Here is a 16,193-nt window from a genome sequence, read left to right as displayed (position 1 = left end):
TGGTGGTGCTGATATATTTCACAAAATCATGTAATTGTTAACAGTGCTACAATTTTTCTGAGTTCCACTGGGGCGCTACCAAGCTGGACTGAGTGGTAAAAAGCATTAAATTTCAAAATAAATAAACGACAACCCTTCACTTTTTGCCCCTCAAGAACACAACAGTAATTTACTAAAACACTTACTATTTAAAATTTCCGATGACTAATCAGGCTTTAACTTACATGAGATAAATTTTTTTATAATGTATGCTTGATACATATTTTTCATCTAGAATGAAAATACTTGGATATGATTTTCATTTGCCTATGTTTCATACATTTTTAATTCTTCCCCTGGAATCATTTATCTATCATTTTTTTAAAAATCAAACTATCTTTAAAGAAAAGTTTTAAATAAAACTGATTGATCATAACATGGCATGTTCTTAGCTAAGGGCTGTTTAGTCTGTTTAGGGTTGAAATTACTCACTATTCACTTTTAAGTTTTAAAAAACCAAGAGAACATTGCCCTATCTGATAAAAAAAAAAAACAAACAAATACAGAATAGCAGAAAGCACTGTACTATCTAGAAGTGAAGCTGATTAAAAAATAAGAATCAAAGTATGAAAAAACAAAATATTTTTTAAAAGATTCTCTTGCCTTAAGATAAATGTAGGGGTAACGCATTTAGATAGCTTTGGGAAATTAAATATGTATTCTCAAGTTCAGTTAATCCTAAAGTCTTTTAAAAGTGGCCTATAATTTTCAAAAGAATATGGATCTTTAATTAGTATGTTTCTTTCTGGACTATCCATACTAGCAACGTTATCCTTTGCAGTTTCAGTAATCATAACAATGTAAAATGTGATTAAATACAGTCAACTAAAATGCAAATAACTGTATCTCTAAAGTACATACTTGTGTCTTCACGCTTATGGGAAAAGGTTCTGTCTCCCCCTTCATGCAAGGGCACACACATAGACACACTGTATCACAAGGGGTACTGATTTCTGTCATACTTGTCTCTGAATATAGCTATTAAATATGACCTAGACCAATTCTTCTCACTCCCTGTAAAGTTTCCAAACTGCCACCATCTCTGACTTGCAGAAGGGGCACACCTAATGACCTAAGCAGCACACAGGCAAGGCGCCTACTGCTCCCCTCACGGTAGGGCACATCATAGCAATGTAGAATTGCCGCCAATATAGAAGCACATCTGAAATTTGAATGCTCAAAAAGTAACACACAAAGCTGCTTATTACCAAGCTACATGGGTAAAAGGAATGTTAAGTAATACAAGGCTCTTTTCTTTACTATGCTTTTTAAAATAAGTAGACCGTGGCAAAAAACAAAAGTGCAAGTTTCCCAGGATTCAAATAATAATCTGACAGTGAGACAGAGAAATTTTTCTTAACCTTCCCAGTTTTCTGCAAAGTAGCTTTGTGCTCAGAACTCCATGTTACAGGACAATTTGAATTCAATAAAGACATATGTAATTTTATGACCTTATTCTAGACTATAAATTATTTAAACAGTATTCATTTAAAAGCCCTGCCTGTATTCATCACTATAACACAAGTTCTAAATATTTTTCTTTGTATCATCTAGTATTATGAAATCAAGACAGACTCTTAGATGATACCTTAGCATTATACATTTATTTAAAAATGCTCAATTTGCTATGAAAATGATTTGTGACCAACAAAAATGTGATATTGTAATATGTTTCAAAGTAATAAAACACCCATGGTTGCATTTTAAAGTTTAAGAGAAAAGAAGAATATACTAACCTGAAAAATGTATTGAATTTTACTCACTAGATTTAATTTACCAGATTTTAACAAATTTACTCCTATTAACTTCCCAGAAAACTGCTACAAAAAAAACATATCATTTATGTCTGTCAAATATAAAAGGACAAAGAAAAGCACACTTCTGACATATGGTATTTGTTTGTTCAGTTTTATAATGCCATAACAGTGACCTTGATTTATATATTTTATTTAAAGAAATCATCACAATTTATATTTTCAGTCACACAGATTTTAACTACATTAATAAGTTTTACTCTCTTCCAGGGTAAATGTCTTCTCTGGAAATAAACATATCACTTGACATTTTTCTATTATATTTTGTTTCTGAATGCATGCTTGATAGATCAAATGAGCACAGTCCTTGAAATTACACTTTAAAGTGGACCAAAATAAGATTCCAATAGTATTGATTACTCCCTGATGTAATTTAAAATGTGTAAACTGCCACTCAAAATAGAAGTGCAATACCTGACATTTAATCATTTGGCAGTCTCTTAAGCATAGGTGAATTATTGCACTGTTACTTGAACTGAAGTATCTCTTAATATATATGTTACAGATTTTGTATGATGCAAAACTTTACAGCAAGCTATTTGAATGTTTATTAAAAAAATTCTCAAAATGACATGGAAACATGTTTATTGTATAAATAAAAGCACTTAGACATTAAGAGTGTACATGATTTAATAATTTACATCATAAGAAAACTGGGGCTTGAGTTAATTAGTACAAACTACCACAGTATTCACATTCATGTTCATTTTAAAACGATTTAATTTTTACCTTAGTAATAGATTCTGTTTACATTATTTTAAAAGCATTAAAAATATGAATTGCATTTTAGCAGAAAAATCCTGGTAATGTATTCTCTATGGCTAATGTTTATATAAGATTTTCTAATGTGCACAGATTAGAAAACCAAGCACTAGAAAAATATGTAATTGTCCTGAAGGCCAAAATGATACTAGTGTTTGAAATAATGTTAATCTGGGAATTTGGAAGGAAAGTGATGATTTCACAAATCTTATTTCTAGATTTATGTTCTCATTAGTATAAGAAAATTTGAAAAGAGTCTAAATGCAAATAAAATTCTATGGATTGAAAAAAAAAAAAAAGGATTGTCTAATGTGAAGTGCAAAACAACTATCTACAACCAGGTTGGATTGGCAGAGAACATCAGTTTTTCTAAGAGGAAGGGTTCTGAGATTTAAAAAATTCAGAAAAAATTGAGTCAAATAAAATTGAGATTTTCTGTACCTTACGTTTTATTAAGCTTCCTGAGGAAGATGAGGGTTTCCCAAATATATTTGGTCCTGGGAACTTCTTCAGACTTCCTATGACCAAAAGTCATAGGAACACCTTTGGTAAAGGATGAGTTAAGATAAGCATGTAAAAGTTCTAACACAAAGTGTCAACTGACAAAACTTATATGACTCATGTCATACCTTTTTAAAAGTTTTACCTCAACTGTGAGCGTCCAAATAAGGAAAATTATTACTGACCTCAGAATAGTACTATAACTCAACCAACTGTACAAAGTGTATGTTAAGATTCCATGCTGCTGAGTCACGGTATCACCTTTATTCAAAATGAATGATACACAGTGTGTTTACATGATCTCTTTCCTGCAACACTGCTAATTAGAATTCTGTATCTTTTATGGCTCAGTTAACATGCTCACACATTATCAAATACATGTTTATTAAAAAATTTAACAGAGGACAAAATTACATGATTTATTCATTCACACATTTTTATAAATCTGACCAAATGAATTTGACAGCTAATTATATAAAATTATCAATATCAACAAGAGTATACATTACTTCCTTTCCAGGTTTTTTTAAGTGAAAGTTGATCTACAATTCTGTATCTTTATAAAAGGTTTTTTTTTTTTAAGATACTAACATTCATCCTCCATTTTTATGAAACTTCTATGAAAAACTATATTATTAAATTGATCACAAGCCATATTAAAATTATGTTAATTTGCATTCACCTTTAAGCTAGATATATTCAGTTAAAGTGTAATAAAAGTATGTGGTTTACTAACTCTTCATTTAGAGAGACTGAGGCATGTTTGCCAAGAAAGGGACTGATTAACTACAACAACTTATATCAGTAATCTTAAAATGCTAAGAACCTGGTGACTCCACTTTGAATTTTCATAGTTAAGACACTCAGAAATTCTGTCTACCATGCTCAGGATCCACATTACACTTACTGAGAAAGACTTATGGGTTTACTAATGTCAAAATCACGGACTAACGCTGTCAAGAAAGTCAAATGTATAATTTCTAAACATTTAAACAAAGTGGTAGATTACTTGATTTTTTTAATTTTATAAACAGCTAATTGCAATATGTATAAACAATTTAGTTTAAAATAACAAACTTAAATATTGACATTTCATTAAAGATATGTTATTTGCAGAAAACCTAAATTTGAACAAAGATGCCATTTTAGGTTATCTATACAGAGAAAGAAGCTATGTTCATAAAGAATTTTATTCCACAGAATACAGTAAAACACACTGAAGAAAAACATATACTGCAAAAAAATTAAAAAAAGAAAAACAATGCTTCCTGTAGTTTTATTTCACCATAGATTAATTTATGGCCCACCTAACGTGAAGAGTTGACTCACTGGAAAAGACTCTAATGCTGGGAGGGATTGGGGGCAGGAGGAGAAGGGGACGACAGAGAATGAGATGGCTGGCTGGCATCACCAACTCGATGGACATGAGTTTTAGTGAACTCCAGGAGTTGGTGATGGACAGGGAGGCCTGGTGTGCTGTGATTCATGGGGTCACAAAGAGTCGGACACGACTGAGCAACTGAACTGAACTGAATGTGATTCAGGATAAAATTTTAGGAACTACAGTTTTCTTCTTCACAGGCAAAGAGTCACAAGTTTCTGTTTTCTGATTATGTGAGCAAATAAAAAACCCTACTATAAAGATGGCACAAAATCTAGGCTTCCCTTTCTGGTTCACCTTCAAATACCAACAACTACAAACAAATTTTTCAAAATATAATTTGTAAACTTCAGGTAAGTATAGTTTTATCTAGGCTTTCATCATTTAGCTTCTTATACAATCTACCTTTTTAAAATACATAATCTATCTTGTAATTAAGAAAGAAAATTAAAGCTGCTGCTGCTGCTGCTAAGTCACTTCAGTCATGTCCAACTCTGTGTGACCCCATAGACGGAAGCCCACCAGGCTTCCCCATCCCTGGGATTCTCCAGGCAAGAACACTGGAGTGGGTTGCCATTTCCTTCTCCAATGTGTGAAAGTGAAAAGTGAAAGTGGCAGATATCTCTAAAGTTATAACTTTATTAAAAGCAATAATATTCGAAATACAAAACCATCTCTTTTATTGCTTTAAATTGGGAGCTAAAGTAAAAACTCAAGAGATTCAATATATGGAATATGAAAAAGCCTTAGAAGCTTTAATTCTAAGGAGTCCAGTTCATTTCTTCTAAGCAGAGACACTCACAGTATTTCTTCAGCTTTCAAATTCTAGACATTCAAACTGCCATTGTGCCCTGCAAAAACTAATAACAGGCAAAATCATCGTTGGGTAACAACAACATGGTTTTTGTCTTTAATGTTTTCTCTCTAATTATATTCCACAGAAGCATTTTCTCAAGAGGAGAATTTTTTACTATCTAAGGCTTGTAACTCAAACCAGTATTATACTAGTAGGATAAAGCTGACCTTATAATTTCCACATAACACAAATAAAATGCTGAAACACTTAAGAACATGTGAAATATAACCTTTCCTGTAGCTTCACTTAAAAAAAAATGGACTCAGCTTAATAGCAACAACTGAAATGAGAAATGAATAGTTCTATTACCTATCATACATGAACGTTTCCTATCTCTTTCAGAAGAAAGATCATCACAAGTAAAATACTCTTTATAAATTTGCACTTAAAAATGATTTGGAACATAAACTGCCAAAATCACTGTCATAAAATTTTAGTATTTTTATGTTTAATATCAAGTCAAATTGGTTACTTGTACCACTACTGAATTTTATATTTGAGTTACACTGAAAAATATAGAAAAAGAATATGGTTTTTAAAATATATTATCTCCACTACTGAAACCAGAGATCATTTACATTTTCTGATCACTATGAACACACATAGAACACAGTATAAATATCAAAAGTGGAATACAGGATACTCACATCGTCATATACGAAACTCACAACCCCTTGTTGCAAGTGGTCTCTTCTCCTAAAGAAATCTTTAAACAAGAAGTTATTTTCCGTGTTACAGTTTAAAATCTAGTTTTAAATAACTGGTATTACAAAAGGAATAATTTTATACTCTAGTAAATCTTGTGATTTTTTTTTATGTCCCAAGCCACTGAGATATGAAGAAAATTTTCCAAAACTGAGCTATTACATTTTTTTCACTATTTATATTCCTAAAGTTTTAAAGCCTTAGAACTCTGATAAGATTTAACAGTGAATAAAGAGGGGAAGACACATAATACTATAACTTTGCTGAAGAAAATGAGGGACATCATTTGGGGAAAAAAGTCCCATAATACTGTGCCCATAAATGGTCCATACCTGTCAATGCTCGAAGCTTCACACAGCAAGCAACATAATCATCAAAGAAGATTCTGCCATTCTTGCTGTAACGTTTGACAATGGTAGTTACTGTTTGAGGACTCAACCTATAACCTAGAAAAAGGGATTGCTACATTAAAACTTCTAAAACTACACACCATAAGAACACCATTAACCAACAATGTATTCTTGTTAATAAAGTTATAAAAACAAATTAACTTTCAGAATTCATTACATAAAAATATATATCGTAAACAAAACACATTCCTATTGAAATTGATCAGGAAAGGTTTCATTACTAATAGCAAAAGTGGTACATAAATTTCACAATTCCAACTCTATAAAAAGTCAAAGCTAGGAAAAAGAAAACAATTATCATTTTGTGCTTGTAAAGTATATTTTCATTTTGAAATAATGTCTAATGTAGTCACAGGTTTTTTAATTCATCAATTTTTAAACCCTGTAATTGTATAGTTCTTCAAAAACATCAAAGCAAAGCTTATTAGTGATCTTTGATATCATTCAAACCTGTATTTCCCATTGAATGTATTGTCTTAGTCAAAGAAAATTTGAGAATCAACATGGTTACTTAGAGGGGGAAGAAACAGGGAAATGTTATTCCATTTTGGCCTATAACCCTTATTATGTTTCTTCATAGATTTTTCATCCTAACCAGTCTTTTTACTCTTTCCTTGTTTCTTTGACGTCTAGCCCAGTGGACTCCAGAAATTTTTGAATGTATACTTTGAGTAAAAAGTTTTGGATCATTCACTCCCATTACATGTATATTATTTAGTCTTAAATTCTATACAAGTATTATTACTATTTGATGATTTACATTTTAAAATATATAAAAAACTAAAATATAAAATAATGGAATAAGAGTAATTAGAAATATAAATTATTTCACTTGAGTCCCCCCTAGTAATGGTCCTATGTATTTAATGAGGTGTGTATATTTTACTGTGAAGAACGCTGGCCTAGATATGTTGTCTTTGTATATTACTGGATTCAGTTCAGTTCAATCGCTCAGGCGTGTCCGCCTCTCCGCGACCCCATGAATCACAGCACGCCAGGCCTCCCTGTCCATCACCAACTCCCGGACTACACTCAAACTCATGTCCACAGAGTCGGTGATGCCATCCAGACATCTCATTCTCTGTCGTCCCCTTCTCCTCCTGCCCTCAACCTTTCCCAGCATCAGAGTCTTTTCCAGTGAGTCAACTCATCGCATGAGGTGGCCAAAGTATTGCAGTTTCAGCTTTAGCATCAGTCCTTCCAATGAACACCCAGGACTAATCTCCTTTAGAATGGACTGGTTGGATCTCCTTGCAGTCCAAGGGACTCTCAAGAGTCTTCTCCAACACCACAGTTCAAAAGCATCGATTCTTCGGCTATCAGCTTTCTTCACAGTCCAACTCTCACATCCATACATGACCACGGGAAAAACCACAGCCTTGACTAGACGGACCTTTGTTGGCAAAGTAATGTCTCTGCTTTTTAATATACTATCAAGGTTGGTCATAACTTTCCTTCCAAGGAGTAAGGGTCTTTTCATTCCATGGCTGCAGTCACCATCTACAGTGATTTTGGAGCCCAAAAAAATAAAGTCTGACACTGTTTCCACTGTTTTTCCATCTATTTCCCATGAAGTGATGGGACCAGATGCCATGATCTTTGTTTTCTGAATGTTGAGCTTCAAGCCAACCTTTTCACTCTCCTCTTTCACCTTCATCAAGAGGCTTTTGAGTTCCTCTTCACTTTCTGCCATAAGGGTAGTGTCATCTGCATATCTGAGGTTATTGATATTTCTCCCAGAAATCTTGATTCCAGCTTGTGCTTCTTCCAGCCCAGCGTTCACATGATGTACTCTGCATAGAAGTTAAATAAGCAGGGTGACAATATACAGCCTTGACGCACTCCTTTTCCTATTTGGAACCAGTCTGTTGTTCCCTGTACAGTTCTGACTGTTGCTTCCTGACCTGCATACAGGTTTCTCAAAGGCAGGTCAGGTGGTCTGGTATTCCCATCTCTTTCAGAATTTGCCACAGTTGATTGTGATCCACACAGTCAAAGGCTTTGGCATAGTCAATGAAGCAGAAATAGATGTTTTTCTGGAACTCTCTTGCTTTCTCCATGATCCAGCGGATGTTGGCAATTTGATCTCTGGTGCCTCTGCCTTTTCTAAAACCTGCTTGAATATCTGGGAGTTCACGGTTCACATATTGCTGAAGCCTGGCTTGGAGAATTTTGAGCATGACTTTACTAGCGTGTGAGATGAGTGCAATTGTGCGGTAGTTTGAGCAGTCTTTGGCATTGCCTCTCTTTGGGATTGGAATGAAGACTGACCTTTTCCAGTCCTGTGGCCACTGCTGAGTTTTCCAAATTTGCTGGCATATTGAGTGCAGCACTTTCACAGCATCATCTTTCAAAATTTGAAATAGCTCAACTGGAATTCCATCACCTCTACTAGCTTTGTTCGTAGCGGTGCTTTCTAAGGCCCACTTGACTTCACATCCAAGATGTCTGGCTCTAGGTCAGTGATCACGTTATCGTGAATATCTTGGTCGTGAAGATCTTTTTTGTACAGTTCTTCTGTGTATTCTTGCCACCTCTTCTTAATATCTTCTGCTTCTGTTAGGTCCATACCATTTCTGTCCTTTATCGAGCCCATCTTTGCATGAAATGCTCCCTTGGAATCTCTAATTTTCTTGAAGAGATCTCTTGTTTTTCCTATTCTGTTATTTTCCTCTATTTCTTTGCATTGATCACTGAGGAAGTCTTTCTTATCTCTCCTTGCTATTCTTTGCAATTCTGCATTCAGATGCTTATATCTTTCCTTTTCTCCTTTGCTTTTTGCTTCTCTTCTTTTCACAGCTCTTTGTAAGGCGTCCTCAGACAGCCATTTTGCTTTTTTCATTTCTTTTCCATGGGGATGGTCTTCGTCCCTGTCTCCTGTACAATGTCACGAACCTCTGTCCAGAGTTCATCAGGCACTCTATCAGATCTAGTCCCTTAAATCAATCTCACTTCCACTGTATAATCATAAGGGATTTGATTTAGGTCATATCTGAATGGTCTAGTGGTTTTCCCTACTTTCTTCAATTTAAGTCTGAATTTGGCAATAAGGAGTTCATTATCTGAGCCACAGTCAGCTCCTGGTCTTGTTTTTGCTAACTGTATACAGCTTCTCCATCTTTGGCTGCAAAGAACATAATCAATCTGATTTCGGTGTTGACCATCTGGTGATGTCCATGTGTAGAGTCTTCTCTTGTGTTGTTGGAAGAGGGTGTTTGCTATGACCAGTGCGTTCTCTTGGCAAAACTCTATTAGCCTTTGCCCTGCTTCATTTCGTGCTCCAAGGCCAAATTTGCCTGTTATTCCAGGTGTTTCTTGACTTCCTACTTTTGCATTCCATTCCCCTATAATGAAAAGGACATAATTTTTGGGTGATAGTTCTAAAAGGTCTTGTAGGTCTTCATAGAAAAGTTCAACTTCGGCTTCTTCAGCGTTACTGGTTGGGGCATAGGCCTGGATTACTGTAATATTGAATGGTTTGCCTTGGAAACAAACAGAAATCATTCTGTCGTTTTTAAGATTGCATCCAAGTACTGCATTTCGGACTCTTTTGTTGACCACGATGGCTACTCCATTTCTTCTAAGGGATTCCTGCCCACAGTAGTAGATATAATGGTCATCTGAGTTAAATTCACCCATTCCAGTCCATTTTAGTTCACTGATTCCTAGAATGTCTATGTTCACTCTTGCCATCTCCTGTTTGACCACTTTCAATTTGCCTTGATTCATGGACCTAACATTCCAGGTTCCTATGCAATATTAGATGTAGACAAAAGACATTCATCCAGTCAAAGGGAAAAATAATGAAAATAAATGCAATAGAAAATAATTCTACAAATAATTATAATGAAATACAATCCAGGAAACTTGCTAAAAGTAACTGAAAGGAAAGGTATAAATTAATAGAAGTCAAATATGCAAGCAAATGCTATTATATGCAAATAAACCCTGAGCCTCCTATTAGAGAATTACGATCTGGGTGGATATGGGACTGAAAAAATTCACAAGATTTTCCATAGCATTCTCAGCAAAAAAAAAAAAAAAAATTGAATATTTTAAAATATATCTGAAGACCTAAAATTTGAGTAATACAGAATGCCTCTTTGTTACTTACATTCAACTGCCTGTGTGAATTCTTTGGTGGTTTTCTTTTTTCCAAATGGTTATATTAATTTTCCAATATTGTATAGAATTAAGAACCAAGTTTAATTCATTAGGAATTAAGACTCTATAATTAAACTATACAAGTTTATATGGACAGGACTATCCCTAAAATGCAGAGAAGGCAATGGCAAGCCACTCCAGTACTCTTGCCTAGAAAATCCCATGGATGGAGGAGCCTGGTAGGCTGCAGTCCGTGGGGTCGCTAAGGGTCGGACACAACTGAGCGACTTCACTTTCACTTTTCACTTTCACACACTGGAGAAAGAAATGGCAACCCACTCCAGTGTTCTTGCTGGAGAATCCCAGGGATGGGGGAGCCTGGTGGGCTTCTGTCTATGGGGTCACACAGAGTCGGACACGACTGAAGTGACTTAGCAGCAGCATCCCTAAAATGACAATTTATTAAAAGGTCTATTTATAAAACAAAATCACGGGTTTGACTTTAAACTGAAATTTGAGATAATTTACACTTGTTCAGATTTCTGAAAAGTACAATCTTTCAAAAGTTAGTTTTGTTACAAAAGCAGTTTAGAAATGAATGCAAATCACAAGGATAAATACAATAAAGAAAACTACTTAAAACTATGTTACTGTAAGCAAGTTAAATGGACTGTATGTAGTCCATGGAATTCTCCAGGCCAGAATACTGGAGTGGGTAGCCCTTCCCTTCTCCAGGGGATCTTCCTAACTCAGGGATGGAACCCAGGTCTCCCACATTGCAGGCGGATTATTTACCAGTTGAGCCACAAGGAAAGCCCAAAAATACTGGAGTGGGTAGCCTATCCCTTCTCTAGAGGATCTTCTTGGTATTGAGCTGGGGTCTCCTGCATTGCAGGTAGATTCTTTACCAACTGAGCTATGAGGGAAGACCCAAGCAAGATACACACCATTCATATTATCGGTTTTTTTTTTTTTTAAAGAAAACAGACTGAAAATTTCAGCTTATCAGAGATATGATAAAAATAAAGTTAGAGTCTTTCGAGATACTCTAAAATGTAGATTTCTCATTTTGAGGTTTTTTTTTTTTTTTTTCTGGTGTCTACTGTGTGTTCTATACTACATAAAGAAGAAGAAAAACTAGACTATGTATGCTGCTGCTACTAAGTCGCTTCACTCGTGTCCAACTCTGTGCAACCCCATAGACGAAAGTCCACCAGGCTCCACCGTCCCTGGGATTCTCCAGGCAAGAACACTGGAGTGGGTTGCCATTTCCTATGTACTGAGACCTGTTATTGAGATAAGCTTTTGCCATCAAATTAGAGATCTTACCAAGTTACAAAAGTATACAATATAAATGATGAGTATGAACAATTAGAATAAATTTAAGTATATTCAACATAGGAAATTCAGAAACCGTTTTATCAACCAGAATGCATGAAAGATTATCCTTTGAAAAGTTCACAAATAAAACAGTTTTGTTAAATATATTTAATCAGAATATATCTATAACCTTGAAATCAAACTGGACAATAGCTGCTGAAATAATAAACCCTTTTATTACTTAGCAAGTTTAAACAATTAAGATTCATCTGATCAAATCACAAAGACGACCTGGATTTATTTAAAGAATTTTAATATGCTTACCCATAGCAGCAATGGCTTGATTCAGTTCATGATGCTCTACTGAGCCACTTCCGTCTTTATCAACAGTTATGAAGTTTTGCTTCCAGGAGTTAAGAGCTGCCCAAAGTTCTTTGAATTCATTAAATCCCATTTTTCCTGTGTAATCTCGCTGATAGTTTTATTAAAGAAAATAAATTCTGATACCAAAGAGAATTTAACCTGGACTCAAAATTCCAAAATAAGTGACTAAAAAATTGTAAACACGTCTGCAAGATTTAGCCAATTTAGCATATAAATAGATTTGTGTAAAAATGGAAAAGAATGGAATTCAAATAGGATGTTACAAAGTATTTTTAAACGACTCTAGTTTATTATGATCCTTTATACCTAACAAGGTATAAGGGTATATTGCCTTAAGGTATATTGCCTTAGGGTAATTATTCTATATTTTAGTATTTTTTGTTTTTATTCAAGGATACATCCAACATGGCAATCATAATTCTGCAGGTTTCCAAACTGAAGGCTATAAAACATATTTAATATTTGAATTAAACTCTGCCCTATTTATGTAAAATTACAACAATTTCTGTTTTTAAAACAAAACATTTACCAACTGACTGCCAAAACTATACATCACTCAATGAACAAACTCTGATTGTTAGGCATGCATAGTGAAAGAAAAAAAAAAAAAGACAAAAATTACTACCTTCATACTACTCACATCTACTAAAGGAATTTGGGTAATTAAATAAGCAACTATAAAATACTGAAACTAAACAAGGGAAAAAGAGGGCTTTAGTCTTCCTAACACAAATGCCAAGTTGGCGTAAGTAGTTCTCACATACTGAGATCACAAAACTTAAAAGTGTTAGAGATTTGTTTAAAGCTTAGGGCATATGGGAATGAGAGGCATATAATGACTTCAGATGAGGACCAGATCATGAGTCTTCAATGCCACCCTAAAGGTTTAGACCAATGGAGGTTACTAAAGGATTGGAGAAGGAAATGGCAATCCACTCCAGTACTCTTGCCTAGGGAATCCCATGGACAGAGGAGCCTGGCAGGCTACAGTACATGGGGTCGAAAAGAATTGGACACGACTTAGTGACTAATCAACAACAAAGGATTTTAAGGAACATAGGAGCAATTCTAAAATATCCATTTCAAAAACAGTAGTTGACAAAGAAAGACTACATAGACAGTAAACTATGATGAATCTGGATGTAGGTAAATCATTTGGAAGATTATTGCACTCAACCAAGTAAGAAAGAGATGAGCTTCAGAACTGAAAGTAACTGCTTTTCCTTGGGGGAGGGGGAAAGAAAGGAAGAAGAAATATAGATAATAAGATAGTTGGCTATCTTAAATCAGAAATATTAACACTTCCATATTTAAAGAACTATAAATGAGGACTTACTAGGCAAAATTTAATTTTTTTCCAATCCTTATCATAATTACATTCAATTAGCATGCTGATTTATAGTCCTGATGAAGGAGATATTATGTCAGTACAGTTCAGTGAAGTTTACAAAGTTCTTACTAGTAGCTCCTTAGATAAATGAATAAGCAAAAATGCTTAAAATTATTTCTGCTATTTGATAAAATATTTTGAATTTTTTATAAAGAAAAAAACTATTTCAGCTAAATTTTAGACCCATTAAAGAAAATTATAAAACAATCCACAAATTAAAAACTTTCTTTAATGTTTCACATGGTATCAATCGTAGAATAGATGGTTATGGTATTTTCAGACTGGTAATTCAATTGACACTGAATAAGCAGTTACTATGAACCAGTAGTGTATGTTTTATGATTTAACATAAACATGCCTAACCTATAATAGTCTCAGTTTTACAAATAAAGCAACTGTGGCCCAGAAAGATAAAGTTTCCCAAGTTCACAGAGCTAATAGGTGGAAGAGAGAGGACTGGAGACCTGTGCTTTTTCATACAAAAACTTCTCAGGCAGGGACAGGGAGAAATCTCTGGAATGGCATTCCATCATTTTGTCCAGTAAATTAGATCTACTTTGCCTTAAAGTTAACATAGCACACATTCTTTAAGTGGAAGAATTTGAATAGATGATAATAAATGACAAAATTCAGTCACCAAATAACCAGCTCTTCAATCAATCTCAAAATAGAACCAAGTAAATGTAAAAGTAAATAACCTTGACAAAAATAGAAGAAGAGAATTTTTAGGAGAGTTGACAGATTTTCACTCTCTCCCCACACCACATTAGAATGGACAGAATTAAACTGAATTTTTATAATTTGTAATCCTTTAGAGAATAAGAGAGGAAACCAAGGAACAAAACTTTGCAAGTTGAAAAGGAGGTGGACATAAGTTGACAACCTCCTTCTGAGAAAGTGGCTTCCTGACCCTGCAATAAGAAAAGACGAGAAGCAGCTTCGTTATCCTGGAGGAAACCCCAAACTTTTACAAATTGGCAGTACTTCTGAAAATGGGTGTGAATGTAGAGACAAAAACAGAAGGACTGGTTGAATGCCTATTTAAGGAGCCTTTGAAGCCCCAAATCTTCTTGCCTCAGCCACAGAGATGGCTGCCCTGTCTACTCCCAAGCCAGCAGACATCTGGGGTTTTATTTTCTGGAGGGATCTATGCACTGTAGGAAACCAGGCACTGTTGAAGACGGGACTATCTATTAAAACACGGAAATAAAGTGACAATTTACAAAAGACTGAGAACCCTGCTGAGTCCTCCCTCCTTGGCTCCAGAGAGCAGATCAACTGGACAACCAGCCCCAAAAGAAATCCCTAAAGATCCTGATGCCCAGTGTTGCAGGACAAACTGCCCAGCTGAACCAACAGGCTCTGAAGTCTGGAGTCAACACCCAGCCCAGCTCTCAAGGCTTCTAACCAGTATTTGAGTTAAGTATGAGCAACCTAGCATCATCAGACATCTGAGAAAGGCAGCTAACATGAAAGACAGTCAAATGAACAAACCAGTCAAATGAAAAAACATTGAAGAAGTAGGAGAAAAAAACCCTGGAAAAAAAAATTAAAAATCTCAGAGAGATAAGGAAAGACGTCACATTCATGAAAAAAAGAACAGCTGCTTTTTGATTTTAAAATCATGATAGGAGAAATGAAAGCCTCAATAGAACTTCAGGAGAACATATACTAAAATTGGAACAATACAGAGACAATTAGCATGGCCTTTACACAAGGATGACACTCAAGTTCCTGAAGTGTTAAAAAAAAAAAGAAAGTTGAGGTTGTTGTTTACTCTCTGTAGCCTGCCAGGTTCCTCTGTTCATGGGATTTTTCCAGGCAAGAATACTAGAGTGGGTTGTCACTTCCTTCTCCAGGAGATGTTCCTGACCCAGGGATCAAACCTGTGTCTCCTGCATTGCCGGCAGATTCTTTATCACTAAGCCACCAGGATTTCCCCAAAAGTAGAAGAAACCGAGAGGCAGGAGAGAAAAAGAAAAATGGCCCAATCCAAATGGCAGGCATTCCACAAAGAGAAAATGGAGGAAAAGTCACTGAAGAAAACTGCTCAGAATGAAAGCAAATGAGTCTCGACTGGAAACTCCCTCTGTATCCCCCACAAACCAAGGAACAGCACTGTGACATTTCAGACCAAGGGCAAAGAGAAGCTCTCACAAGCCTCTACACACCAAAAACAAATGACATACAGGCAGAAAACAAAAAGATCAAACAATAATGGAAGCTGGAAACAATGAAGCTTAAAACTGTAAGTCAAAATGTTTTGTAATCTGGAGTTCTATACCTGGCTAGTCACTTCATTCTGAGGACACAATGAAAGAATTTTCACAGAAAGTCTCAAAAGGTTTGTTTCCCATGTACTTTTATTAAGAAGCTAATTAATACTGTATGTTATCAAATTTAAGATGAAAACAAGCGATGGAATGAAGGGGAGACCCAACTCAAGAGAGAGAGGAAAGGGCTCCAGATGAGTGCATCATGACAGCTATGCGTAGGGATTAATTTCAGAAAAAGCAGTTACAGGAAA

At 35.0% G+C, this 16,193-nt stretch overlaps 1 protein-coding gene and 1 non-coding gene across 4 annotated transcripts in view; one reads left to right on the top strand and one right to left on the bottom strand.

The window, feature by feature from the left end:
• Positions 1 to 3,481: 3,481 nt before the first annotated feature.
• GCA (grancalcin) overlaps positions 3,482 to 16,193 on the bottom strand; it is a 44,572-nt gene continuing 31,860 nt past the window's right edge. For 2 of the 3 annotated variants that reach the window (XM_055397350.2, XM_055397349.2), the window contains 5 exons: positions 12,675 to 12,718; positions 12,217 to 12,364; positions 6,391 to 6,504; positions 6,001 to 6,059; positions 3,482 to 5,357 (listed from right to left, as the gene is read on the bottom strand). In XM_055397350.2, coding sequence (XP_055253325.1) covers positions 5,331 to 5,357; positions 6,001 to 6,059; positions 6,391 to 6,504; positions 12,217 to 12,364; positions 12,675 to 12,718 — 392 coding nt within the window. In that variant the 3' untranslated portion in view covers positions 3,482 to 5,330. Of the gene's footprint in view, positions 5,358 to 5,928; positions 6,060 to 6,390; positions 6,505 to 12,216; positions 12,365 to 12,674; positions 12,719 to 16,193 lie in introns of those variants that run through there. The other variant, XM_088829768.1, reaches the window with a different exon arrangement.
• LOC129538709 (U6 spliceosomal RNA) lies at positions 15,318 to 15,420 on the top strand. Its single transcript, XR_008682263.2, has one exon. It is a non-coding gene; the product is annotated as a U6 spliceosomal RNA (small nuclear RNA).

Source organism: Moschus berezovskii, chromosome 2 (genome assembly GCF_049115385.1).
Source record: "Moschus berezovskii isolate FMDL1 chromosome 2, NW_MosBer_1.0, whole genome shotgun sequence".
Taxonomy (NCBI): domain Eukaryota; kingdom Metazoa; phylum Chordata; class Mammalia; order Artiodactyla; family Moschidae; genus Moschus; species Moschus berezovskii.
The sequence above is the reverse complement of the archived record's forward strand: the minus strand, read 5'-3'. Positions and strand labels throughout refer to the sequence as shown.